Source organism: Phanerochaete carnosa (assembly GCF_000300595.1).
Source record: "Phanerochaete carnosa HHB-10118-sp unplaced genomic scaffold PHACAscaffold_5, whole genome shotgun sequence".
Lineage (NCBI taxonomy): Eukaryota > Fungi > Basidiomycota > Agaricomycetes > Polyporales > Phanerochaetaceae > Phanerochaete > Phanerochaete carnosa.
Genome location: NW_006767632.1, coordinates 1,056,463 through 1,082,792, shown reverse-complemented (window position 1 = coordinate 1,082,792; position 26,330 = coordinate 1,056,463). Strand labels below are relative to the sequence as shown.

The following is a 26,330-nucleotide window of genomic DNA, read 5'->3' as shown; positions in this document are numbered from 1 at the left end:
CTGCGCACTCATTGCGTGGCTTCAGTTTGGTGCACCTGTCAAAATCGACGACGAACGCCTGATGTCCAAGGAGGGCAAAATGGAAAAGAGTTTCCTCAATTTCAAGGCGGCACATCCGGAGTGGACGCCTTCCGACCCTTCAAGCTCACTATACCTTAGTCGGATGGCGGACCTCAGTAGCACAGGTCTCGGACGACGCAAGCTATCCCGCAAACCATCTTATGGAATGGAATCTACAATTCACGAAGGTGATCGCAATGTTGAACTCAGTGCGAAGGCCAGCCAGTACGATCGTGCGCTACAAGCCAGTCAAGCAGCTCGCCAGCGCATGGGACAGAGCAGGTTTGGCGGCCCGTCCTCATCATCCATCTTCCAAAGCGGTGCCGGGCTCGGTCTGGCGCAGACGGCTATGCTCGGGGATTCCCACGGCAGCGCCGGACCACCGGTGTCTGGACACAATCTGCAGACAAGCACGATTCCGGAGGAGGACTTGGCAGAAGATGGAGGTGTGGGCAGCATGCTGGGTGAATCATACGTTGATGGGCGGAGACCAAAGGGACATTCGGTGTCCCAGTCACAACAAGAAGAGGATGAGGAGCTTGAGGATGGCGGTGTGCTCGGTCTGCTCGCGCAGATCTACGGCACGGGCGTCAACTTAAAGGGACGAGGAAGGGGTGCACCAAGGGCGATCTAGATCCTAAACAGTTCATCTCTCATATTCTGTACTCTCATCTGTTGCGCATAATGCTCTGTAGCAACTCTCTAGGGATCGTTCGCGACGTCGGGGCAATGTATGCATGATTCACAATCTGAGAACGGCCGCAAGCGCTACGGCGAGATCATGAAACTGATGAAGCCTACTTGCGCTGCTACTTTCACTGCCTCGTCTTCGGATCCTTGATATTTCTCTCGCAGCTTGCGACTGCGTCAAACAAAGCCTTTGCTGGCAATCCTAGTCCCTCTTTTCATCTCTTGCAGGCATACCCTGCTCCTCCTGCAATGCGTCTCACCGGCTTGGTTGTCGCTCTCCTTGTACACTCTGTTCTTGCAGCGAGACCTGCGAAACGACACTACGAAACGCACTACTACTATGTTATAGAACACGACCCTTCGGCCAATGCTTCGCTGGACGAAGTTGCGAGTGCATTGGGGGTGGAGGTGGTAGAGCAAGCGGGGGAACTACAGAATCACTTCTTAGTGCGCGCGGAGCGGTCGTCGCTCGCCGCCAGGACGGACGAGGATTCTGTACTACGGGCTTTCGACGGCATCCGCTCACGAGCAAGAAGCTCGTTATATTCACGAGACGAAGATACACTCCTTAGCAAGAGGGTGGCGTCGGCCGTCAAATACCTCTCCCGCCAGTCACTACGGCAGCGCGTGAAGCGGGCACCACCACCCATCCGACCTGGTGATTCCGCAGATGCGCCATCCGCTGACGATGTTGCCCGGACGCTGAGCATCGTCGACCCCGAGTTCACGAAGCAGTGGCATCTAGTGAACGATGATTACCCACAATACATGATGAACGTCTCCGCCCTCTGGGAGCAGGGCATCACCGGCAAGGGCGTCATTACGACGCTCGTGGACGATGGGCTGGACTACAACAGCGATGACCTTGCTGCGAATTTCGTGAGTCGCTTTCTCCCAGCGGTGGGAAGTCTCCGGCACTGACACGCCGCCTAGTTTGCAGAGGGCTCCTACGACTATAACGACCACGAGGACCTCCCAACGCCCAAGCTCTTCGACGACCACCATGGCACACGCTGTGCTGGCCAGATCGCTGCGGTGAAGAACGACGTCTGTGGGGTGGGCATCGCATACGAATCCAAAGTCGCTGGCGTCCGCATTTTGTCGGGGCCGATATCCGATATCGACGAAGCGGCTTCGCTTAACTTTGGCTACCAAACCTCTTCGATATTCTCCTGCAGCTGGGGGCCACCAGATGATGGGCGGTCTATGGAGGCGCCAGGTTACCTCGTTGAGAAGGCTATCGTCAATGGCATACAGAATGGTCGCGGAAATTTGGGCTCCGTCTTCGTCTTTGCCAGCGGAAACGGAGGTCGGAACGGGGACCAGTGCAACTTCGACGGTTACACAAACAGCATCTATTCCATCACAGTCGCCTCGCTTGATTTCACGGGAGCTCATCCGGACTATTCGGAAGCCTGCGCTGCGAACATGGTTGTGGCGTACTCTTCAGGCAGCGGAAACCACATCGTGAGTACGGTGCTGATTCGTGTACTCATGTGTGCTAACTATTGTGTAGACAACAACAGATGTCGGTAAGAACAAATGTTCGAGTAACCATGGTGGAACGTCCGCGGCGGCTCCCAACGCCGCTGGTGTTTTCGCCCTCGCTTTGAGCGTACGTCCCGACCTCAACTGGCGAGACATGCAGCATCTATGCGTACATACCGGAGTCAAGGTCAACCCTGAGGATCCAGACTGGGAGGAAACTGCAGCGGGTCGTTCCTATAGCTATAAATACGGCTATGGTGCCCTCAGCGGCGTCGCGTTCGTCAATGCCGCAAGGAACTGGCAGTCTGTCAAGCCTCAGGCGTGGATCGAGATGCCTACCATTCAAATCAACAACGGCACTATGGATCTTTTTCACTCCATGAGCGGTGGTGAGGAGATCCCCGCCGACGGAATCACGAGCACAATGACTGTCACGGAAGATCTTATGCATGAGCACAATTTCGAGAAGCTCGAGCATGTCACTGTCAAGGTCTGGATTCAACACGACCTTAGAGGGGATGTTGAAGTCGAGCTTGTCAGTCCGAACGGCGTTAAGAGCGTTCTGGCTGGCAGGCGGCGTGGCGACGGGGCAACGACCGGCTTCCCGGGCTGGACATTCAGCACTGTCAAGCACTGGGATGAGAAACCTGTCGGCGAGTGGACCATCCGCGTTTCTGACCAGGAGAACGAAGAACGGACTGGCAAGTTCCTTGGTTGGACCATGACCTTTTGGGGCTCCGTCATCGACCCTGCGCAGGCGAAGACGTACGAGGTACCCGTTATAAGTAGTACGCTGCCGCCGCTGTATCCTAGCGAGGAAGAAGCTTCCACCCCATCATCATCAGCGTCCCCTACCACCCCTACCACCAGCAAGACTATCCCGAAGCCAACCGCATATCTTCCCGGCGATCACGGCGACGCACCAGGCGAGGCGAATAAACCAACGTTCCCTGGCTCCAACAACTCGACCGAGGCGAAGCCTGTCGACGACGAAGCCACTGCCCCGAGTGCAACACCCTCAACAACACCCACGCCCGACGAGGGCTGGTTCCCTAACCTCTCGACCCTGATGACGAGTCAGACTTGGTTCTTCATCGCGCTCGGCGCTGTCATCCTTTTCGGTGTGAGTGCGGGCCTCTTCTTCTGGCGCCGTTCTGTGCGCCGTCGGCAGAATTACACGAGCCTGCCTGCGGGAGACGACGTCGCAATGAGCCATGTCGGCGGCAGCCGCGCAGGACCGCGCTCGAAGGAGCTTTACGCCGCATTTGACGAGGACGACGAGGACGAGGATGCGGACGAGGAGACGAGCTTGCGCAGGGGTGCAGAGAGTACATCCGTTGGTTTGGGATACCACCCTGGATTCTTAGAGGACGATGACCCGGTGAGTGCTAGTGGGCCGCCGACGCGATACAAAGACGAGCCAGAGCCGCATGAGAAGGAGCGGTCAGATAGTCCTGCGGGCAGTGGAAGTGGGAGTGGAGAGAGCTGGGAACATGCATCGCAAGAACCTCACTCATAATACTTAAGATTGAATTCAGTGTAGTTTCTTGTTTTATCTAGCATGGTATATTTATATTGCAAGTTAACATCGGTAGACACAAAGATACCAAAAAGCACGACAAAAAGCAAGTGAGTCGATACACAGCGACTATACAGTGAGTCCCAGTTCATTCGACCAAGCGGATCTTCGAGCCGTTTGCCACGCGCATCAGGACCCCAAGATCCTCGTACTGAAGACAGTCAGAATCTAAAGCGAGCAGAGGATAGCTGATAAACACACCTTTAGGATGGTCTCCATCAATTCGTGCTCGGCAAAGCCACTGGCAAGTACACGCGCACGAAGGTCCAGCACTGTGATCTCCTCGTCTTCGTCGTCGTCGCTATCGATGTCCATGTCGCGCTCCCCGTCCGGGCCCTTGCCGAGCCGCCGGCCGCCACGCTGCCTCCTGCTGCGCCCGCCGCCAGTCTTAAGCTTGCTGAATTCCTCCTTGATGAGCCGGTAGATTTTGCTCGTATCCGACCGGTCGGTGTCGCGCTCCTTCTCGTCGTCCTCGAGTAGACTCTCCTTGCTCGCCTCCATCAGCCGCAGCGCCTCGTCGACATCGCCCTCCTCGACCTCATCCGAGTAGCGCAGGCGCGCGAGAGCCTGCGAGAGACGTAGCACGCCAAGTAGCGTACGTGCGGACGCATAAGAGTGAGACTTTTCGGCCTTCTCATTCTCGACGGATTGCTTGCGCAGGCGGACGTATGCGTCGACGACGTAGTCGGAAACCTCTCGAGGGACGGTGGGGCGCTTTTGGCGCGCACCAGCAATATAATGGCTGGATGCGACAGGAATCAGTATATGATCCGGACGTAAGAACTAACAGATACGTACCGGATGATGACAGGGTCGGTAGTTTCGTAGTCAAGCTCCGGTGGGGCATTGTACATATGCACATGCGTAACGTGCTGTGCGAGTCGCTCGTCCTCGTCTCGGGTCGGCTTGTCCACGATGAGGAAGAGCAGGTCGAAACGGGACAATAGCGCTGCCGGAAGGTTGATGTTCTCAACAGGTGACAGCTTCTTGTTGTACCGACCATAGAGCGGGTTAGCTGCTGCTAGAATGGAGGTACGAGCGTTGAGTGTCGTTGAGATGCCTGCCTTGGAGATGGAAATAGTCTGCTGCTCCATGACTTCGTGGATGGCTGTCCTATCGGACTCCTCCATCTTGTCGAACTCGTCAATGCAGCAAATTCCGTTGTCCGCCAGAACAAGTGCACCTCCCTCTGCATGTCCATGTGAGTAGACGTTTAAGCTGAAGAATGAAGATGCTTACCTAGGACCATCTCATCCGTGACGGGATCCCGCATGACGGCTGCGGTGAGACCAACGCCGGAAGAGCCTTTTCCAGTGGTGTAAATACCTCTCGGGGCGACCTTTGAGATGTACTTCAGTAGCTGAGACTTTGCCACACCAGGATCGCCCATCAAACAGATATTTATGTCACCCCTGATCTTCATCCCGTCACCCGTCGTCTTTGTTGCACCTCCGACGAGTAATAAGAGCAGCGCCTTCTTCACGTCGATGTGGCCGTAAATCTCAGGCGCGATGCTCTGTGCGAGCTTCTGGTAGAGGGCAGGGTCCTCGCGCAGCTTGATAAGCTGCGCCTCCACCTCGGGAGTCAGTTCCATCTCGCTGTACTGCTTCTTGAGCTGGTAGATATGATGCACTTCCAGGTAGGTGTCCGTCAAAAGACCCGCCCTGACAGCCTGGTAGCCCGTGTAAGGAATAGGAAGGAAGATACCGCCAAGGTGGACAATGTCGCCTGGGTTCATCTGACGTGTGAGAGCGCCGTTGACGTGAACCGTCATCGAGCGGGGAATGTGCCCGACAGGAACTTGGTCGGCCATCTCCTGAATTTTGACCTCCTGGAATGGACTAAATCTGCAAGCGCGGGTTTGCATGTGCAGTGAACCATGGATCCCATTCTTCCTGCACTCATTCTCGTTCTGACAGTCGATGATGGGGGTAAACTGCTTATGTGAGACGTCTTGGAACGTTTCGGAACCGCAGACGTCGCAAGTGTAGGCGTTCACAAGAAGCAAAGGCTTCACCTCTGAGACACGTGTGACGATTCCGCGGACGGTGATGAGCTTCCCAAGGTTTACACCCTTGACACCTCGAACAGCCATGGCGATGTCGGACCGGAGTGGTTGGAAGTAGAGGTTACTGCGAGATTCATGAGTACGCTTCCTAGAAAACAAGAAGTTTCACATACTATCGTCGTAGAAGATGCTCCGGGAAGCCCTCTTGCATACCTTCTAGTCGCTCATTGCGCTCTCTGCGTTGATGAAGAATTACATCTATGACCTCGTCGTGTTCACTGATGTCTTTTGTCGGAATAGGCATGAGCTTGTCAATGACCTCGCTGAATAGAGTGACATAGCGTCGAGTGTTGCTCCGTATCCGCGACACGAGCTCTGATATGGTCTTCTCGTGCTATAATAGGGTATAAATGACAAGAAAACGCGTAAACGTCGCTTTCTCTTACCTCCGCAACGTCTTCGAGGTCAATAGCCAGCATCTGTTGCTCTCGGTTGGCTATGCATTGCTACCACCACAGTTTAGAGAACAAGACGCGTCGCATAAAGGTTGGGACTCACCAACTGGTCCATATACTTCAATCTTTTGCTTCTTGTCTGTCCCGCATCATTGTCGAGATCGAGGTCAGCCAAGCCGCGGCTGAGATCATCACCGACGAAGTTTGAGAAAAACTGGCTGATTTTATCTGAAAGTGCATTCAGCTCAGCTCGGTTGTCACTAACTATCGAGCAAAATCATACCTTTTTCAGCCTCATAGTCTATGTTTATGTTTACGACCGGGAGAGCCATGACAGCGGAAGACAACGAGGGTGGCGCTAATAACTGAACGTGAACGCGTCGCGTTTCTTGATGGGCGCTACCGCGGGGAACTGGCTCCAATATTCCGCCTGTAATTTCATGAATTTATTTACCGGACCCCCTCGAATTTGCTGCGTGGACACCGAAAAAATCGAATGCCACGTATCCAGAGCCGTAAAATCCTTAGAGAAGATGGACGCCACGCGCACGCGGAAAGCTCAGTGTCCTCCGTCCGCCGTCCGCCCGCGTCCAGTGACTCCAGCCCCAGCCGCTCGACTGAACGAGGGGTATTCGTAGGCAAGCCCCCGTGAGTGTATCGTGATTATTTTTGGACAGGCAGCTGGAGAAGATATCAGTCCAGGACGCAGGGAATTACTTCAGAGACCAACGCGCTTTTATGTGGGCAAACCTCCACCGTGCGTACTAATCACCGCAACGTCCACATGATTGACTCAGCCGCTGTCCAGAGATGCATCAATCTCGGTTGTGGATGTCAATGAGCCTTATAAAATGCGAGTGGTCTGGTCAATGCGTAGTGGATATACTGACTGAGCGTCCAATAGCCTGGGACCAGACTGTGCGGCAGAGTCTACAACGCCGTCAAGGAATACAGATGTGGGTTTGGCCTTTCAGAAGTGAGCAGTTCCCAACAGCCTGTATCCGCCGATTGCTCATAAATTACAGGGCACCTGCAAGGCCTCCGGCTGATCCCTCGGGCTCTCAAGAGACAGGCACGCAGTCACGGTTCACGGTGTTCAATGCCGCATGTAAGGAACTGGAAGAGGAAAGCTTAACGTTTCCGGAAGAAGCAGTGCCTCATGGTTTTGAAGACAACAAGATTCCTATACGAGCTCTCGAGGACTTCGTGGTTTATGAAATCAAGACTGGACGCATCGCATACCTTGAAGAGGTGGATTGCAGTAGAGCATATGGAGCCTCTGGATATGCTTCATCCTGGATTGACAACGAAATCGAGAGCCTTTCAGACTCTAGCGAGTTCAATGATGAAAGCCTGGAGCCCTCAACCAGTACTTCAGGGAGACAGAGGATTCGTCTCTCTGGAATTTTGGAGGTCAATGTTCATCACGTTTGTGATTCTGATCCACAAACTTTCCAACTTGACCCGTAAGTTTACTCTCAAACCAGAAAGAGAACAGAATAGTAATACTTTCCAGTCATATCTACATTTGTACGGAGCATGCTTGGTACATCCTCAGGGAGCCGGCACAAGCCTATGCGGACCATTTCATGCCATTCAGGATCAAGCACTATCTCTTTCATGAGCTGGTGTCTTGTGTTCTTCAAGATCCAGACCATCAACTGACCTTAGAAGAGTTTGGTGACTGGCTGTCTCTCTCTGAATCCTCGACATCCAGCATTCAAGTTTCTCGTGAGCACCTGGCCTGTCCTGATGTGGCAAGTATTTCCATCTTGATTCATAAACAAAGGTGTTCACAGAGTAAAACAACAGACACACCATTTTTCGGAGTCATTTAAAACACTATGCAAGAAACACAAGGATATATTCACCCCTTTAAGGGGCATGCCCATCCTGGTGTCTCTTCTGGACCCCTCGCGAGGGTTGCATGCCCGCAAGTTGAAATCTATCCAGGAACTTCGTAACTGCGTTCTTGCTGCTATCAGTAAAACCACAGTTACTTCCGGGATTTTCACTCTAGCTGCAAGGCTCTTTCCTCAGAAGCATCTGCAAAAGGTGCTGGTGAACACTCATGAGCATGTGCATTGCAGTGGAAGGCCAAATTCCAGAAAGATTTATCGTATGCATGACATGCATGTGCGCCATGAGTGGGGGCAAGAGAGCCACCTGCGCGCCAGACACTATGAGTCTGTAACAATAGATGGTGTTCTGTACAAGGTGTGCCCACACTGCTATTGTTAATGAATTGTTGTTCGCAGCTGACAAGTGTGAAGGCAGGAGACACAGTTATTGTTGAAGGTGGACCAGATGCTGACAGAACTCGGGAAAAAAATGCCACAACTGAGCCGGCTAAGACTGGAGATGACATAGTAGACAAAAAGTGGTGAGTGGCTATTGATTATTTTCACTTTGCCTATCCCCATAACAAATGTCAGGTTTATGAAGATCTGCTATGTCTTTGAGCGGCAAGAGCAAGTGATCAGCCAGTACAGTGGCCCGCAATGGATATTGGAACCGTATTTTCACGGTCAATACTATATGCATGGTTCGAAGCTGCTCTTGCAAGAGACAGCGCATCCTCAGGCACTATACCTGATTGATGAATGCGATGATCAGCAGTTAGGATGCATCTTCCAGAAAGTTGACGTCCAAGAGCTTGGTTTGCAAGGGGATGAGCCTCCATTCCTCAATACTGGCACCAGCACAAAGCAGTTCTTTTCTGGGTATGCTCTCTTTCCTTCAATGCTACCCACTCTCAAGCCTTACTCAATCTCAATTAGGTTGCTTTGGGACCAAGCCATGGTTGCATTCCATCAGCTTAGCCCGAACGATATTCAGCGGGCGCTCAATGCCTGTACACCTGGAAAGGAGTGCATTAATTGTGGTTTATCACAGCTACGCATGGTGCAAAACTCCTGGGATATCAAAGAAGACAGAATCTTACAGCATGATGTCAGCTATCATGTTGGAGACTTTGTCTACCTACGACCCACCATCCCAACTCCCCCAGAGCTGTATGTTATAGGACAGATAACGGAGATCATGCCAATCAAGGGCAAGGGTGAGCATCAGGTCAGGGTTAGATTAATTGAGCGATATGACGTGGTTATCCGAACCAAATGGGGACCGCGCAAGGAGGGCACCAAAACAGATGAGGTGCATTCACTTCCTTAAGCGTGTAAGCTTATACTCATAATTATTTTAGCATCGTCTTATTCTTACAGACGAGCTTCAGCCATTTGATGTTTCACACATTGAGGGCAAAGCCTACGTTACTCATCCATCGTCTCTTCAAGTCCATGGCTTCTCGCCAGACGACTGGGTCTTACACGATGATCACTACCTTATTGATTTACGTGCACCATCCATCAGAGCCAAATGCTCCCAGATGGAGAAGCTTCTCCCACGACAGCTCCACTATTGCCAAACCTGCTTTGCACAACGGCTCAAGACCCTACAGGTTGATCGAGATCTTCTTGAACAGCATGGACCACTTCGCTGCCTTGAGCTTTTTGCAGGTGCTGGTGGCTTAGCATCAGGATTGCACCAGTCGGGCTTTGTTGAGACCAAGTGGGCAGTCGAGTCATCTCCAAGTGCTGCACTGTCATTTGCGTACGTGTTCTTAATGTCTCTTCACTTTGTACTGCCTTCTCATCCTTTGTCTTTCTTTCAGTGCCAACAATCCACGGTGTACAGTTTATACTCAGTGCTCAAATGTCCTGCTGCGGCATGCAATTGAGACACAACAAGCACCCAGGTCAAGGCCACGTCAAGTTGCAAGTCTCAACCACAAGGACAAGGATGCATTGCCGCCTATGCCAAAGCCCGGAGAAGTGGATTTTATTTGTGGAGGACCACCGTGCCAGAGCTTTTCAGGAGCGAATCGATGGAAGGTAAGCGGCTTCAGCTCAACACGTTTTCAAGAACTTAGCCTATCTCGCTGCTAGAAAGCAGATGATATTAGGTATGCTTAACTAATACTTACCTGTCATTGCAGTCATTGTGACGTTCTACCTACAGGTCAACACTTATCTGCAATACAATTTCCTATGTCGATTTTTATCGACCCAAATACTTCTTGCTCGAAAACGTGACCGGCTTGCTGAGTGTTCCATTGGGCACGGAGAAGCAGGACCAGATGACGGATGGGGTTGCCATGGGCGTCGTCAAATTCATTTTCCGCGCACTCGTCTCCCTCGGGTGAGAATCCCTAGCCTTGCCCCCGTGCCCGGCGCATCCTCCGCTGACACGCATGACCCAGATACCAAGTTCACTGCAAGGTCCTCCAGGCCGCGCAGTATGGCACCCCACAGAGCCGCGAGCGCGTCATCTTCTGGGCTGCGCGGCGCGATGTGCCGCTTCCCGACTTCCCGTACCCGACACACCACTTCGCAAAGGGCGTACGCAGCTTCAATCTCCCCACGGGCGAGGTGCTGCACCGGCCCGTGCGCGTGGCACCACACGAGAGCGCGAAGCGGAGCGAGTATGCACAGTACGCGCCACTGTGCGCCATCACCGTTGAGGATGCAATCGGAGATTTGGTACGTCTGTTTCGCCAGCGTACTGCGATGTGTGTGCTGAACTCGGTTTGCGGGGTCAGCAAAAGTTTGACTGGCTTCCCTCTGGCCCGCTGACCGACGAGGACATACACCGTCTCGCGCAAGGTATCGTCCGTTTCGAGGCGGTCACCAACCGCGAAGCTCGGTTCCCATACGCGGGATACTGCGGCAAAGGAACGGCATTCCTCCATCCTCCGCTGAACCGGTATCAGATGCAAGCCCGGGAAGGCCTGGACGTGGATGACAATGTGGTTTATCACTACACGCAGAAGTTCAGCGCGAAGATTGTCGACCGGTATGTCACGTTCGAGCCTAAAATCTCTACCGTCGTACTGATACAAAGCCAACGAGCAGCGTCTTGCACGTCCCTCTGCGTGCTGGAGCAAATCACCAAGATCTCCCTCCCCAGTACCGCGACAAGCGTAAGCTGCAGCCGAATGGGAAGTCGAAGAAGGAATACGAACGTGAGCTCAGATCTGGAATCAGTTCCACAGCGGCCTGATGAATGCTTATCCAGGCCACTATAAACGCATCGACAGAGACAGCCACTTTATGACTATGCTCACGACAGTAAAGCCAAGCGGCACAAACGCGATCGTTCTGCATCCCACGGTAACACTTCGCACTATGTTCCGCCACTGTTCTGTATCTGATGCATCGATATTTGCCAGCAAAAACGTGTACTCACCATTCGTGAATGTGCGCGAGCTCAAGGCTTTCCTGACTCGCACAAGTTCCTCTCGGTGCATTCCATACCCGCCAAGGTAGTCGAGGATGTAAGTGTGACTGCTCTCACTGATCCACTGATCCACTGATCCAACGCATTGGCAGCAACTGCGCCAGATAGGCAACGCTGTGCCCGTCCCTCTGGCTCGTGCCTTGGGCAAGGAACTGGGCAAGGTGCTGCTCAAGACATGGAGGGAGGAAGCAGAGCGCGAGCTGAGTCCGGAGGTGGCGATGGAAGTTGACAATTAGCGGTCTACGAGAGCATACATAACACGGTAATCGGTAATTCACACTACACTACTCACTTGATTATGTCCTCGCCAATTGGTACGGTTTCTTGCAGACTCGAGTATAACATTTCGGAGTTACCTGCATCAGAACTGGCTGTAGAGAGATCTCGTTGCAGTCGCATCGTCCGTGCACTACTGTTGCCATCCGTAAAAGCCGCAGCGGCATGACGATATATATGCGAAAGAGGCTACCACTTGCCATGCAATACCTCTTGAGGCTCTGAATCCACATGCGTGCCCTCCGCATGCCACCCACCAGGCGACGACGACAAGGGTCACGCATCTTCCTCTGCTTGATATCGCATTCCTCAATTTCACCATCCCGGTGTTAAGCTACCGGCCGGTACTAAAGTATGATCTGTTCCAGGATAAGAAAGTCGGAAAGAGCTCCCAAACGTTGTCAGCACGATAACGGCACAGTGGAGTTGATTCCGGATGTACTAGCTACATCCATATCTGAGTAGCTGCTATCATGTGGCCCACGACGAATGTGACCTCACCAAACGCGCCATCGCGGCAGCCTCGATCTCGCTCGCGAAGCAGTTGATACTATACGAACACCGTGGAGGCCGAAGTCTGTGATAAATCAGCCTGCGTACCACTTGGCACCGCACCGGCAACCAAAGCCAGCCGGCACAATGTGCGATGGTCGTAGTGGGATAGACAGGACGCCAATCACCGGGATCCAGCAGGAGAACTTGGGCCTATATTGGGAAGGGATGACATCGTGGCGCTGTGCGTCCGAACGGCGAGTCCGGTAGATCGGATGCCGAGATGCAGAGGTCGGGAGCGAGCCAGGAGATCGGATGAAGGGCCTTGCGCCTCGTGTCCTAGTCGAGAAGCGAGAGTCATGCTATTAAAAGTGTGGGGACGGGGAAAGTAGTTACAGGGAGCCGAAATCCAGTGTTCGTGCGCCGCCCCCGGATCAAAGCGCAACACGGATGGGTAGAATTGGCTTTGCAGGTAGCAGAAGCCCACGATTATTACTGTACTGCGCTTGTAGGAATTTCGATGATCTTGCCGTTATCGCAGATTACACGGAAGCGCACTGGGGGGCGAACGGAGATAAGCCAAAAGACTGGGGAGCTTAGGCAGTATGACGCACGGATGGTAAAGGACTCTCCCTTCGTTTTCCGTATACTGGTGAAATACAAGGTGCCGGCATCTGCATCGCCAAACACTCACTGGTCAACGACTGAGTCAGAAAACCTGCGATTCCGATGCACCTTTGTGGCCCTTGATGCGGAAGCAGAGATCCACATTGCCTTGTAGCATGTGAACCTTCGGACGCGGTCAGAGCAGTGCACGTCGATCTGCATGGCCGAGTACTCACCGCGCCTTTGATATAGGGGTCCCCGTTCAACCACCAGACAGGCTCAAACCGGATGGCGTCCCCTAACGTCTCGCGCAAATCCCCGTTCTCGCTGATAGTGCTCATGATTTGCTTGACCACGGAAGAGGACAGCCGCTCCTGATTGGTGGCATACAGATAGAACGCTCCCCATGCAGAGACACCGAGGATGCTCGCCACAAGAATACCGGGCCATTTGCGCTGGTACGCGAAAGGGAAACGGTCAGGCTAGTATTAGCCGGTACGGATAGGGACAGACACACCTGTAATGGGGGCAAATCGCGTTGTGGGCGCGTGTAATATTCTCGCGGCTTGGACGCCTCAGAGAAAGTCTCGACTTCAGGCTGTGGTGGGGCAGGCTGGCGTGGTGCGGAGGTGGTAGTCGCGTACATTCGGGCCAAGCTCCAGTAGCGATTGTTCCCTGACGAGTGTACGCCAAACCTCAAGTTTCGTATTATAGCTGATCTTGAGGCCATTTTTTGGAATGAAAGTAGGCGGATAGGATGTGTCGAGAGGGGCTCTGGTCGGCTCGACTCCGAGAGGAGAACGTGAAATAGCCAAGAGCTAGACGCCTAGAGCGGGCTCGTACGCGTCACAGGTGTCGGGTCACAGCTGTCACATTTGGTCACATACAGGTCTCACAGCTCTACCGAGGAGTCATACGAGCTGTGCACATAGCTGAGGATATAGCGAAAAGTATGCAGAGCAACGCATGCGCTCTCCGAGGCATTTTCTCGACACGCACCGCCGCCTCCCGACACCCAAGCTGTGACACGGACATCGCTCTAGCGCCCGCGACGCGTTTGATCAGACGCGCGGGCGCTTCGAGCATTACGTCGGCCATGGCCAGCTCTCCCAGGTCTCCCTCCGCCACGCTCGCGCAGAATCCGCTCTCGCTCCGGCTCTACAAGGTCCTCGCGGCGAACTTTGATGACGATGCCACGAAGGAGGCGCTGGAGACCCTCGCGGAGCTCTATGCACCCACGCCGAGCCCTGGTGTGGCCGTGAAGACGAAGAGGCGGGAGGTGGAGTACGAGTCTGAGGACGACTTCAGCGATGAGGAGCTGCTGGACGAGAATGCAGATGACGCAGAGAAGCTTACGAATGGGCAGGTGCCCCAGTTCAGTGAGCCGGTCCCCGGGGAGATTGCAGCGAACGCGCGCAAGAACCTGAGGCGCGACGTCGAGAGCAAGCAGGCAGATTCGAGCCGCCGATTCCTCGTCGCATTTGCTGAGGTAGACAAGGTATGCCTCACAGCTCGTACTGCTTTCGCGTTTGTCGAGCTGATTGTGTTGCAGCAACTTGATACCTTGTCTGAACACCTCAGTGTTATGCGCACCCGTTGCGACGAAGCGCAGACACAGCTCCAGGCGACGAACGAGGCGTGCAGGGCGCTGCTTGACCGTGCTGGTAGTCTGCGTGAACAAAGGCGAGAGATGGTCTTTCAATGTATGCTGCGAGGCTGATGGCATGATGGTATAGACAAGATGTCACGACGCGCCAGAGTATTGTGACCGCGTTCCTTGAACGTTTCACGCTCAGCCCAGACGACGTGGACGCCATTGTCTTACGAGAAATTCCCGTGAACAAGCAGTTCTTCTCGGCTATGGACAAAGCTGAGCGGATACGAGACGACTGCCGAGTGCTAATGGCGGCTGAAGATGGCCCTACGAAGGCAGGGTATGCCAGCTCGTCCATCTGTATGTGTATATGCATCTCAGTCATATGATTATAGGGTGGACATTCTCACTACAACATCCGGATACCTTGAACAGGCGTACGACAAAATATTCCGCTGGTGCTCCTTCGAGTTCCGCCAGATGGGCAGAGATGCACAGCTAGAGGTTGATTCATCCACGAGGGAAGCCGTCCGCAGACTGAGAAAGCGTCCTGAACTCCTTGCGTATGCTGTCTATCATCTCTAACCTGTTTGCGTAACGCTCAAGCTTTCTAGCGACGCGCTAAACGTGCTCTCGCAGACTCGTCAGGCAACCCTACTCAATACCTTCACAGTCGCGTTAACGCGCGGCGGCCGCGGCGGTCTACCACGGCCTATCGAGCTGCATGCTCACGACCCACTGCGGTACGTCGGCGACATGCTTGCCTGGGTACATCAAGCCATTGCTGCGGAGCGGGACTTCCTCGAAGGGCTTTTCGGTAGGAGGGCTGAGGAAGGCGGTCGGATGGTCGGTGCCCCACGAACCCGCAGCGACAGCGTAGAAGAGGAATGGATGGCTGAACTTATGGACCGAGCCGTTAGCGGGCTGTGCACGCCGCTGAAGGTGCGTCCTACTGCGCACGCTCGTTCTACCCGCATCTGAGGCACCGGCGGAAATTAGAATCGCGTCCAGCAGACGGTGCGCTCGCAGGAGAGCAGCATCACGTCGTACAAGATTGCGAACCTGCTGCAGTTCTACATGCTCACGATGCAACGCACGATTGGCGCGGATGCGATGCTCTCGAAGGCTCTACGAGAGTGGGTGCTTGATGCAGCGACGTTAGATCATTGGTCTGACATCGTATTTTATGTGCAGGATGACAGACTTTGCATTCAAGGTGTTTTACGACGCAGTCGAAGCACAAGGCCGATCCATTCTTAGGGTTCAGTTGGTATGTGTTCGGTTGCGCTTGCACAACTAATCCAACGCAGATAGCTCCGCATGCTGATGACTATTCTGCGGGTGACTAGGAGCTCGACGACCCGAGTCTGACACCTCCTCTCGCCATCCTCGACCACGTCCAAGTTCTGCGCGAGATTCTACTTGTTTACGATTCGTCTCTCGGCGACGAGACTTCTCTCCGGGGCAGGGGGTCAGCCTGTGATGATGACGAGCGAGACGCTGCAGCCGAGGGCTGCCGTGTCATCCTAGACCGCATGGTAGACCCCGCCATTGAGATGTGCGTCGTCAGCGCAGACGAAAAGCAAAAGTCTAGGCCGAAGTGGGACTGCGAAGTATTTGTTATCAACGCCATGACGTATCTGCAGGTGTGCACTATCTCATAGGACTGATGACCGGAGACTTCCTGACACGCAGGCTGATTGTCTGGCTGTTGCACTTAGGGCGTACTGGAACCATTCGCGTTCACCACAGATAAGCAAAGCGTCATCCAGGGGCTTGTCGAGGGGCGCATTATACAGCTCATCGAGGACCATGTTCGTATCATTGCTCGTTTCGCATCTCTAACTGCTCAGAACTTATCTTCTCGTACGCGTGTAACAGTATGCGAACTTGCTTGCTGACAGCGGGCTTGGTGATATCATCAACGCATGGCGGACGCGTCGAGGGAACGTGAGTATACGCTAGTGCAGACTGATGTATCCACCGAACGCTGACTATGACGTCGCCTGGACGGTTTGTATACCCACAACAGGAACCGCTGTCTCATCTGCCGTCTGCGTCAACGACCCGCCTTCAGGCTGCGCTGCACAAGTTCTCGGCTTGGCTGACGAGCAACACCGTCGACCATCCGCCGCGCTTGGCACAGCTGACAGTGCAGAGTGTGGCAAGCAAGGTGCACCGCGCCGCGTTGACGCGACTGGTCAAGACATACCGCTATCTGTGCGAGGAGGTCAAGAAGCCGGAGAACAGATACGAGGCGGCGGCGACGGTGCTGGGGAGTGAACGACCGTTCGGGCAGGTGCATTTGTTGTGGCAAATTTTTGGAATTGAAGAGGGAGAGGTCTCTGAGGAACGAGGAGCGTAGAGCGTGTAGTTGTATTTGGGCTCGAAAATTACGATCACGTAGCGCCTATGCTTGCCCATTTTCGGATGAGCCTGGCGTAGACGCTGTGCCCCTTCACATCCGACGCTCACCTCCCACTAAACCCTCCCTTTTCTCTGCCTCTTTATCCCTTCAAGTCGCCTACATCTCCTCTGTATCATACTCACGGACTGGCTAATATAATCTCATATGTCTGCAGACCAGCAGCTGGCTATTGCGAGAGCGCCCAGAGGCGAATCCACCCATCTCAGCAGGACTGCCGCCAAAGTCGTCCCTCCTTTCCTTCAGAAACTGTATGAGTACGTCCATTTTCTCTACTTTTATTCCCTTATCTCACTTTGCCCTCCCCAAGGATCGTCAGTGACCCAAAGAACAGCGAGCTAATTAGATGGTCAGATTCCGGTGACTCGTTCTATGGTCAGAGCCCCCCTGCCAATCGCATGTTCCGAGTTATCAACTAATCCTTTAGTTCTCAATCATGAGCGATTTGCGCGCGAGGTCCTGGGTCGCTGGTTCAAGCACCAGAAGTTCACCTCTTTTGTCCGCCAGCTGAACATGTACGGCTTCCATAAGATCCCACATCTTCAACAAGGCGTCCTCAAGAGCGATACAGACACTGAGCCATGGCATTTCGAGCACCCCCACTTTCATCGTGGCCAACCAGACCTACTTTGTCTTATCCAGCGCAAGAAGCAGCCCGCTCATGGGGGCGAGGAGAACCCGCTTGACATCAGTGATCCAGCCCACGGCGGCATCGGCAACCTCACCGCAGGCCAACTCCTTGATATTAACTCTATCATGAACGGCATTGCTGCTATCAAGCGCCACCAGCAGGCTATCTCTGTCGAGCTCAACGAGCTCAAGTCCTCGAATCAGCATTTGTGGCAAGAGGCCCTTGCTGCACGCGAACGACACAAAAAACACTCAGATACTATCAACCGTATCCTGAAATTCCTTGCGGGGGTTTTCGGGAGCGGCGCGGACGCGGTTAAGCATGATACTACCCATACTCCGTCGCATGTTATGCCGCGCAAGCGTCAACGTCTCATGATTGGTGACGGTGGTATGTCGGAAAAGAGGAAACCTTCTCTTGTTGAGGATGTTGAGGAGATTGATGAAGACGACGATCTGCAGAGTGTGAGGTCTGAAGGCGGACGTTCAGGTAAAGTCGTGCATCTAGTAAAGCCGGGCGTCATGCTGACAACATGCTTCATCTTATCAGCTCCTCTATTTGCATCTATAGACACTCCCGCTGAAACTGTGCATTCTCCACGATCACCGACCACGCCATCCATTGCACCGAGCGAGGGCTTTGGTCCAACGGTCACAGAGATCACGCCGCCGATCAGACCCTCACCTGGGCCTACAGTGCGCCCCTCGGAAACCATGGTCAGGTCCTCAACTGATCAGTCTCTTCGTACGACTCCCCAGCCGTCTAGCCCGCCATCTAATCACGCTCAATACGGTCGAAATGACCGTGAGCCTACACCTACCCAGCAGTCTGCGGCGCTCATGCAGGTTGCTAATCCTGCCCAGGGAGGTTCGCCCAGCGGAGATTGGTCACAGACGCTGCAGAATATGATCAACTCTCCTGGGCAGCTGCAGAGGCTTATGCACGCGCTCGCTTCTCAGCAAAATCAGCCTGTGCCCTCCATGATTTCCCCGGATGTCGACCACCAGACGCTCGATCCGAGGGCCGCTACATACCAGATGACGCCTTACGATCCTAACGCATACGATTTCTCTCGTCTCCGAACCGATCTTCCAGCCTCCCCTTCGACAACCAACAATAGCCATCTTACTCAATCCGCCGCTCTCGCACCTTCGCTGCTTGGTAGTCTTACCCAAAAGGAAGACGACATTCCTTCCCTCGAGCCGCTTCTCGAGAACGCGAACCGTCTACAAAAGTCATATCATGATGCCTCCGATATTGATGCAGATGTCGATGCCCTACAGCACAGTCTTAATTCGCTTATCAACGGCCTCGGGCTCGACCAGGGCTCGCTCCATACTACCACACGCGCGCCCGACTCGAGCACCACACTGCTGGGCCACGACGCGGACGGCCTCGGGCCACACACCGCAGACGGGCTGCACCACGACCCGACGGCGGACTTTGACTTTGACGCATTCCTGAACGAGCTCTCGTCGCGGAGCGGCGACGGCGGCGGCAGCGGCTTCCCGGACGTGACGGCGCAGTTCGACCCGACGACGCCGCTCGACGGGACGACGGTCGGGGACGCGTCGACGGAGCAGCTCACGGCGTTCCTCGACGACGTCTCGCCGCCGGACGCGGGCACGCTCGACGGCTTCAAGCAGTCGCGGCAGACCGCGGGCCTGAAGCGCAAGTCGGACGCCGCGGAGCTGCCGTCGCCTCTCACCGCGCAGGAGATGTCGCCGGGGTCTGCAATGCCCAAGGTGAAGCGCAAGCGATGAGAGCTGAGGAGCCCCGCCGGTGCCTAAAAACCATCCGGGTATCGCATTCGACGCTGGATATATAGAACTGTAATTGTATGAATATATAGTAGTTGTATTCCTACGCTCGAGTTTATATATATATAGTAAAAGAGGATAGATACGACGAAGGATGGTATATAGTTATGGTAACCCCCATTAGCGTAGCGACAAGTCCATACACGGGCGCACTGTCCGGTATAAATATGTAGGTAGCACAGCATAATTCCACATCATCGAACAGTGCACTAGAAATGAGGGAAGGAGTGACAGGGCGTGGGTAGCGCTAGATAATTGAGAGGAAAAGAAAAAGATGAAGGAAAGACTTAAAGGTCGGCCACGCCGACCTTGGTCGGTAACGACGGGGGCGGGGGCACAGCGAGGGGTAGCGTCGCGTGCGCTTCGAAGCCTCCCTTGAACGGCGTGAAAGACCGGAACTCGAGGTTCGCGTCCGGTCGCGGCGTGTAGCCGCCCTCGTGCCCACGGTCGATCGCCTGGATCTGCGTCGACAGCGCGCGGTCCTCCTGGAGCGTCTCCTCCATGTACTCCCGCGGTGGCTTTGGCATCAGCGGTGGCGGCACCAACGGTTGCGGCGGCTCGCTGTAGTGGCTCCCCGAGCTCACGCTTGCGTGGCGCTGCAGGCCCTGCGCGCCATGTCCGTTCACGCCGTTCGTGCCGTTCGTCGGCGACGCGTACATGGGCGACGACTGCCCTTGCTCCTCGGCCTCGTACAGCGCACGCAGGCGCGCTTTCTCTTCAGCAGCCGTCAGCGGCCGCGAGCCACTCGGCCCTGGTGGCGGCGTCGGTTGCGCGCGAGGCGTAGGGAGGGTACGTCCATGGGAGGACGTCGCGCGCGCTGGGGTCGCAGGCGGCGGCGCGCCTGCAAGAGCGGCCGCGTCCTGCTCCTCGTAGCGCCGGCGGAGCATCTCCTTCTCCGAGAGCGCGCCGTTCGCGTATGGCGTTGGCGGGAACGACATCGGCGAGGACGGCGGCATGTACGCTGGGGCGTCTACAGGCGGGGGCGGCGGGGACGACCCGGTGTGCTGTTGTTGTTGCTGCGAAGCGAGTGCGGCCGCGTCTTGCGCCTCGTACATCCGTCGAAGCTTTTCCTTCTCGGTGAGGTACGACGGCTGGTGGTGGTGCGAGCTACCTGCGCCAGGCGGCGCCGGGCTTGCCATCCGCCCGGAGTTGGGGTAAAGAGCGTCGTAAGGGATTGGCGCAGATGGGCTCTGTGGTTGTGTCGGTTTCGACGGAGAGGAGGCCGTTGGTGGGGACGCAGGCGAAGGGGATGCGGGCGCGGGCATGCCATTGTACGCAGAGGCCTGGTTTCGCGCGACGGCTGCTGTTGCCTCTTGGTATCGACGCAGCGCGGTCTTCTCTTCGTCGGCAGTCGGGTAAGAGCGCTTTGAAGGCGAGGCCCCGGTGCCTGGATTACGACCCACGGAGTTAAGAGCTTGCGAGTACATCGCAGCGCCAGCAGACATCCCAGTTGCGGTTGACGAGCCGCTACGAGCGTAACCGCTTGGTGCTTGTGCAGGCACATCGTCCGGATCGTCCACAATTCCTTGCGTCTTGCGCACAGCTTCCCTCGCCTGGTTGAAGAGCCGAGCTTTCTCATCCTCCGCACTCATCCATCCAGATCCAGAAGGTTTCGGCGCCACACTGTCGTTCGCGGCCATGAGGATAGGCCCAGCGTCGCGGACAGGCGTCGGTGAGTGCAGCTGCACGCAAACCGATCAGCACCAAGCTCGAACATCCACAAACCAGTATACACACACCTCGATCGGCGGGCTCTGCGTCCTCGCGGTGCCCTGGACCTGTTCAACCTGCGCCTTCGCACGCTCATAGAGCATCCGCTTCTCCTCCTCAGCGTTCAGGAACCCGCGCTGAGGGCGCGCGCCGGATCCGAGGCTCGTGTTCCGCCGGTGGCTCGCCGCCGCGAGTTGCTGCAGGTTCTGGTTGCGGACCTCCTCAGGCATGTCTTCGCCGTAGTTCGTCACTGTAAGCCGGTTCGCCGCGGGCGCCATGCCCCGCCCGCTCGAGCGCGGCCGTGCGGTCGTAGTGGCGGGTGCAGGCGTGCTACCGATAGTCTGCGGGGCCAAGTCGATGCTTGCACCGCGCGTGCGAGTCCCGAACTCGTCGACGTTCCGGCTGAAGACGACCGGTGCGGTCTGGAAGTTGCTGTTCGTCCGGGTGTCAGTCGCCTCGGAAGAGGAATCGGTGATGGCCGTCGGCGCAGGGCTCAAGTATGGATGATTGTTCGGTGAGCGTGCACCAGGGGACAATGGAGACAGGGTCATCTGGCTCAGGGCGGCGTTGCTGATGATTGGCTGGCCTATGTGGGCCTGAGTATGTGAAGACACATTTGGTGCAAGACCGATTCGTCTAGGAGACGGTCAACAAAGATAAGAGGAAAAGCAATGACACAGCCGCACCTGACTGCTTCCATTGAGACAGATCTTGGCCAGTTCGAGATGATGATCGGCAGATCCATGACGAGGGGTTTACCCGTGGCTAATAATGCTTTGACCGTCAGCACATAGGTGATGTCGATATGCCGTGCCGCGTTCAGCGTCGTGCTCGTGTGATGCGATGGCACCGTAAGGGATAGCTCGGCCTTGTGTTGCATGCCGGTATACAACGTCTGGTTCACGGGGACCTTCTGCTCGCTGACATTACCCGTCTTGACCTGGGGCGCGGCCTTCTTCCCAACGGTGCCCGCGCCTGCACGAAAGACAGTCGTCTCGCGGAGCATGAACTCGAAGCCACGGAGGACGATCATTTGTGAGCTCTCGCTCTTGACGACAGACGTGACGGCAATGCGGTCACCGGGGCCGTAGCAGGTGTGCGTGCGCTCGACGAAGAGCGTGACGCCGTCGGAGCTTGTGTTCCGCGTTTCAGGCTGCGCATACACTGGCCACGTCGAGTGCAGCTCGTGCTTGTCGATGATGATGGGCGCAGAGGTCGAGACGATGACATGCTTGTCGCGGCGTAGGAAGCCTCTGGAAGTAGGCAACGTCGGTCGATACGGGGAGGGGAAGAGGGGAGGCGGACTTACTTCTTGCCCTTGATGCATACTGTTGCGATGAGCTCGTACTTGATTCCAGCTGAAACTTAATTAGCGCTTGGAGATAGGTTCAGTGAAGGTGGCTTGCGCACCTGCTTTCTCTAGTGCAATGCTCGGAGGTATTGACTCCGGGATACGAATGGAAAAAGGAAAGTCTTGCTGGGAGAGGATCTGGTCATCAGGATGCAACGTCACCCGACGATATGATAGATACACACCGTGGAAAGTAAGGAGTACTCCTCGCTTGCTTGCCACAAGTTGATGGGACTCTGGCCGACGAAATCGAAGTATGTGCTAGCAAGGCCGCCGCCGGGGAGCGTTTCCACCTTCCTAAGCTCTATGCGGACCCACTTGGCCTTGACGCCTCCTGGCCCAACGCGAACCTCTATCGCCTGCAGGCATGGTGAGTAGCTGCGGATGAGGGAGCAATGAGGACGCTGCGTACGCCTTTGACGGCAGCCTGTGGTCTGTCTGGGCCAGGTGGTATGCCTGGGTAGCCTGTAGGGTGGGAAAGTCAACGGGGATCGCTCGCTAATGGATGTCCGGGGAACCGCACCCTGAACGAAGTCGACATTAGGTGGTGGTCGTAAAGTTCTGGGGGGAGACGGTCAGCAAGGAGCTGGCGAGAGGGGGAGAGAGGTGCGGACAATTTTGCCTGAGACATGGCGGGGTATAGGTCGTGTTACGGATGGTGGCGAACACGGCTGGTGGATGTCGGGTGTCGGGGCATCATCGCGCAGGCGGCTCCTGGGCGTTATTTGAGGCACCGTCCTAGGCGCTTCCAGCTGGGACCCGCCAGGCAGGGCCATCATCCGACCGACACCGCCACCTCAGTCCTCTTTCATCCGATCTTTCTAGACCGCACCGCCAACGTCCTCTTTGCCTTCACTTCGCCCGACGAAACGTTTCAGCGTAGACCGCCACACGCCTAACCGATTGGCGACTCGTCGTCGGTAGATCGCGCACACGCACGCTCGCGGCAGGGACTGAAAGCGGGCGACCAGCTATCGCTGGGGCGGGCTTTGCGAAAGGTTCGTATCATTGGGTAATCGTGGCTTAGAGTTCCGTCTAGCGGTGTGCGGCCATCGACTAGCGCATGCAAGACACGGGGTCATGGGCTCAAGTAAGGCGCATTTCCGGATGACGCCTTGTGATACCATCATCACCCAAGAGAGTCCTCGCACTGGATTTTCGGTACAGATGTACCTCGCGAGAGGGAGGAGCTTTGTTGCTGTCACGAATGATCACCAGAGATATATGTATCAAGTCCCTGACAATCGGGGAAGAAGCAGCCAGTGCTCGTGGAAATCATTGATTGCCTCTTATACTTGTGTAGCATGAGCGGACGAAGACAAGTGTGAAGATACGGCGGCAGCGACAGTGAGGACGTCAGCGGCTCCGCATTCCCTGCCGCCTGTAACAGTGCGTGGCGAGCCATATATCCATCACCTCTGGAAGCTCGACAGCGCGTTCGTCGTTGAACTTGCCCCCAACGACAGACGCGTTATCGAGCTCGCCGCGCACTGGACGAGCAACGCTGTCCGTCTCGTGATACACCGAGGGCGATACTTCTGACGCCGAAAGTCCCCGGCAACATCAGATTGAGAACCAGAAAAGAGCAGTAAAGAGTGTAACACGTTATGTAAATGCTGCACTGGACACCAGTGACCTGCAAGGCTGCGGCAATCAGTCGCAGCGCGATACTCACGTGATGGGAACTGCCTTCCCCATCAGGGAATGTCGCGTATCAGCACATCGCGTACCCGCGCCCCGCGCCCGCATATGGGCGCCCCGAACTTGCTTCGGACACTGACATCGACCTGGAGACCGACCATGAAGCGTGCCAGGCGAAGGATAGACTCGGAGGAACCTCCCAAGAAGAAGCAGAAAACCTATTCCCGGGCGGGGTCAAACGGCAAGGATGCGGGCCAACGCACCACAGACAATCCGTTCCGCGAAGCTCTGCGACGGAGTGTAACCGACGTGTGCGATCAAGGCATCAAGGAAGGGTTCATCAAGCTCATCGTAGCTCTCAAGCCAGTGGAGCACTCCGGTACCCTGCGCGTTGTGGGCGACGTAATCGAGAATGGCGACCTCGTTCGGTTCGAGGTCGCGTTCCTGAAGACGTGTATCCGACTCCTCGCAGAAGCTAGCGTCGGATTTGACATGAACGACGAGGTCCTAATATCGCTTAAAGACGTTCACCTTGAGCCAAAGGAAGTCGCGCGAGGCGGAAAGAGCGTCAAGTTCTTGCCTATGACTCTTACCTTTTCCAAAGGCGTTTGTCTCAAGTTCGTCTACAAAAAGGGTTCGAGTCTGCCTGGCAAGCTCCTCGATCTGTGGGCCGGTTAATATGTTCCGCTCCTATGACTGTTTCACTGTGCACTGACACAGTTTATCCCAGATGAAGAGGAAAAGCAGCCAGACAGCGAACCGAGCAAACCCAAGGCTGGCCCCTCTACAGGCGACGCACCATTCGGGGACGACTGGTTCCTGACACCAGTTCAACCAACTCCCTCCGGTGAACCTGCTACCAGTAGTGATCCACCGGCTCACATGCAACCGCCTGCAGCAAATGATGACCTCGCCGATAAAGACACCAGGGCCGGCACTCCGGCTGCTACCGACGCAGTATCTATGAATCTCGACCAAGGCAGCCAGGAAGACGATTCGACGAAATCGACCAACGTACCCGAGGAAGTAGCCGCTCCCGCGGAACAAGACGCCGAGCCCGTCAAGGTCGCACCGGCCCGGCCGCTTTACCGCAACGTTGCTGGCCGTCAAACACGAAGCACAACGGCCGCTCTCAAGGAGAAGCAAGTTGCCAACGTCGCCCCTGGGTCAGGATTGAAGGACGCCACGCCACCTCCCGCGCCTGCGCCTCTTGCTGCACCGGAGACAGAATCATCTAATGCTCCTAGTGCAAAGCAGGCGAAGAAAGCACAAAAAAAAGCTGCTCGTCTGGCAAAGAAGGCAGTCAAGAAGGGCGAGCAAGGTGTCACAGAGCAAGAATCACCTGAGCCACCGGTGATGTCTGCGCATGAGCCGACGCCTGCCCAAGAGTCCACCCTCGTACCTGCCGAAAGCACATCCACGGACGAGAACGCTGCGACCGAGCCTTCTGTGAGGCCTTCTGCGGTTGAAGAGACGGCTGAAACGAATACGCCTCAGCCACGCGAATCCTCAAAGTTACCGAAAGAGGCCAGCACCCTACCTACGCATACAGTGGTCCCGAAGTCGAGTGACAATGCTCCTGCGAAGGCTCCCAGCCAGATGTCTCTATCTTCTCTTTCGTCAAGTCAGAATCTGGAGCTGAATCTCGAGGCAGGGTGCCACGGAGAGGACGTGAGACCTTTGCCAGCAACCTCTGTTCTCTGTGGCTGAGACCGTTTTGTCTAGGGTCGCGTCTACGACTCCCTCGCGAGCTTAACCAGAAGCTACAACCGTTCGGTCATCGCGGTCATCGCCTTGGCCGGTCAGGATTCGAAAAAGACCTCGACTAGCGGTAAGCCTTTTCTGCCCGGTGCCCAAAGATAATGTGTTTATGGTAGCGTATCCAGAGTGGTTTTGCAAGCATGTTCTGGTCGATCCCTCGAACGTCGAGCTCGACAACCTGTCCCGTGGCTTCTCGGTCAACTGTTTCTCAAAGGACGCACCGGGTCTACCAGAAGGCAAGTGTGGAGACGTCATTGTTCTCACCGGCATGGATGTGTGTCAGTCTTGTATTCTCAGCCAAAGCGCTTCTGACAACGGTTGCACGTAGGTTCAAGACTTCTATGACAAGTCCTCCGGCACCTGCGCCTCCTACAGCGCCTGGGCGTGGACACTGTTCGTGCCCGAGACAGGCAAGACCGTCCACTCGCACGCAAACCACCCCGAC

General features: G+C 55.4%; 7 protein-coding genes across 7 annotated transcripts; 4 read left to right on the top strand and 3 right to left on the bottom strand.

Moving 5' to 3' along the window:
• Nucleotides 1-7: 7 nt before the first annotated feature.
• Nucleotides 8-827, top strand: PHACADRAFT_255773 (uncharacterized protein). The gene has a single exon (XM_007395544.1). It carries the CDS (start codon nucleotides 80-82, stop codon nucleotides 692-694), a length of 615 nt encoding a protein of 204 aa, XP_007395606.1. The 5' UTR covers nucleotides 8-79; the 3' UTR covers nucleotides 695-827.
• Nucleotides 828-2,246: 1,419 nt separating this feature from the next.
• On the bottom strand, nucleotides 2,247-6,612 carry PHACADRAFT_143392 (uncharacterized protein; the record flags this gene model as incomplete). Its single annotated transcript, XM_007395543.1, has 9 exons — nucleotides 2,247-3,968; nucleotides 4,019-4,104; nucleotides 4,177-4,559; nucleotides 4,616-5,006; nucleotides 5,057-5,949; nucleotides 5,999-6,219; nucleotides 6,272-6,331; nucleotides 6,384-6,508; nucleotides 6,564-6,612. The coding sequence occupies 9 exons, from the start codon at nucleotides 6,610-6,612 to the stop codon at nucleotides 3,906-3,908; spliced, it is 2,271 nt and encodes a 756-aa protein (XP_007395605.1). The 3' UTR covers nucleotides 2,247-3,905.
• Nucleotides 6,613-7,234: 622 nt separating this feature from the next.
• On the top strand, nucleotides 7,235-11,834 carry PHACADRAFT_184086 (uncharacterized protein; the record flags this gene model as incomplete). Its single annotated transcript, XM_007395542.1, has 16 exons — nucleotides 7,235-7,746; nucleotides 7,839-8,011; nucleotides 8,070-8,497; nucleotides 8,539-8,663; nucleotides 8,716-9,003; nucleotides 9,061-9,436; nucleotides 9,486-9,892; nucleotides 9,954-10,173; nucleotides 10,228-10,244; nucleotides 10,301-10,480; nucleotides 10,542-10,821; nucleotides 10,881-11,134; nucleotides 11,194-11,303; nucleotides 11,357-11,451; nucleotides 11,511-11,615; nucleotides 11,671-11,834. The coding sequence occupies 16 exons, from the start codon at nucleotides 7,235-7,237 to the stop codon at nucleotides 11,812-11,814; spliced, it is 3,714 nt and encodes a 1,237-aa protein (XP_007395604.1). The 3' UTR covers nucleotides 11,815-11,834.
• A 1,004-nt stretch (nucleotides 11,835-12,838) lies between these two features.
• Nucleotides 12,839-13,598, bottom strand: PHACADRAFT_195296 (uncharacterized protein; the record flags this gene model as incomplete). The annotated part of the gene is made up of 5 exons (XM_007395541.1): nucleotides 12,839-12,903; nucleotides 12,961-13,020; nucleotides 13,082-13,136; nucleotides 13,189-13,407; nucleotides 13,470-13,598. 5 exons carry the CDS (start codon nucleotides 13,596-13,598, stop codon nucleotides 12,839-12,841), a joined length of 528 nt encoding a protein of 175 aa, XP_007395603.1.
• A 448-nt stretch (nucleotides 13,599-14,046) lies between these two features.
• On the top strand, nucleotides 14,047-17,245 carry PHACADRAFT_143387 (uncharacterized protein; the record flags this gene model as incomplete). The annotated part of the gene is made up of 12 exons (XM_007395540.1): nucleotides 14,047-14,231; nucleotides 14,301-14,450; nucleotides 14,505-14,655; nucleotides 14,694-14,886; nucleotides 14,942-15,109; nucleotides 15,161-15,488; nucleotides 15,546-15,682; nucleotides 15,741-15,816; nucleotides 15,896-16,192; nucleotides 16,268-16,360; nucleotides 16,428-16,496; nucleotides 16,579-17,245. Coding segments are annotated over 12 exons (2,180 nt in total), but the record flags the coding sequence as incomplete, so codon positions are not given.
• Nucleotides 17,246-17,273: 28 nt separating this feature from the next.
• PHACADRAFT_208784 (uncharacterized protein) lies at nucleotides 17,274-23,114 on the bottom strand (the record flags this gene model as incomplete). Its single annotated transcript, XM_007395539.1, has 11 exons — nucleotides 17,274-17,346; nucleotides 17,399-18,091; nucleotides 18,152-21,104; nucleotides 21,162-21,768; nucleotides 21,819-22,385; nucleotides 22,442-22,490; nucleotides 22,543-22,621; nucleotides 22,669-22,842; nucleotides 22,896-22,948; nucleotides 23,007-23,044; nucleotides 23,098-23,114. 9 exons carry the CDS (start codon nucleotides 23,112-23,114, stop codon nucleotides 19,710-19,712), a joined length of 2,979 nt encoding a protein of 992 aa, XP_007395601.1. The 3' UTR covers nucleotides 17,274-17,346; nucleotides 17,399-18,091; nucleotides 18,152-19,709.
• A 1,122-nt stretch (nucleotides 23,115-24,236) lies between these two features.
• Nucleotides 24,237-24,810, top strand: PHACADRAFT_255765 (uncharacterized protein). The gene has a single exon (XM_007395538.1). It carries the CDS (start codon nucleotides 24,284-24,286, stop codon nucleotides 24,800-24,802), a length of 519 nt encoding a protein of 172 aa, XP_007395600.1. The 5' UTR covers nucleotides 24,237-24,283; the 3' UTR covers nucleotides 24,803-24,810.
• The last annotated feature ends 1,520 nt before the right edge of the window (nucleotides 24,811-26,330 follow it).

What these genes read in the sequence shown, in the direction of transcription:
- PHACADRAFT_255773 (XM_007395544.1), top strand. Translation starts at nt 80, where the DNA reads ATGGAAAAGAGTTTCCTCAATTTCAAGGCGGCACATCCGGAGTGGACG.
- PHACADRAFT_255765 (XM_007395538.1), top strand. Translation starts at nt 24,284, where the DNA reads ATGAAGCGTGCCAGGCGAAGGATAGACTCGGAGGAACCTCCCAAGAAG.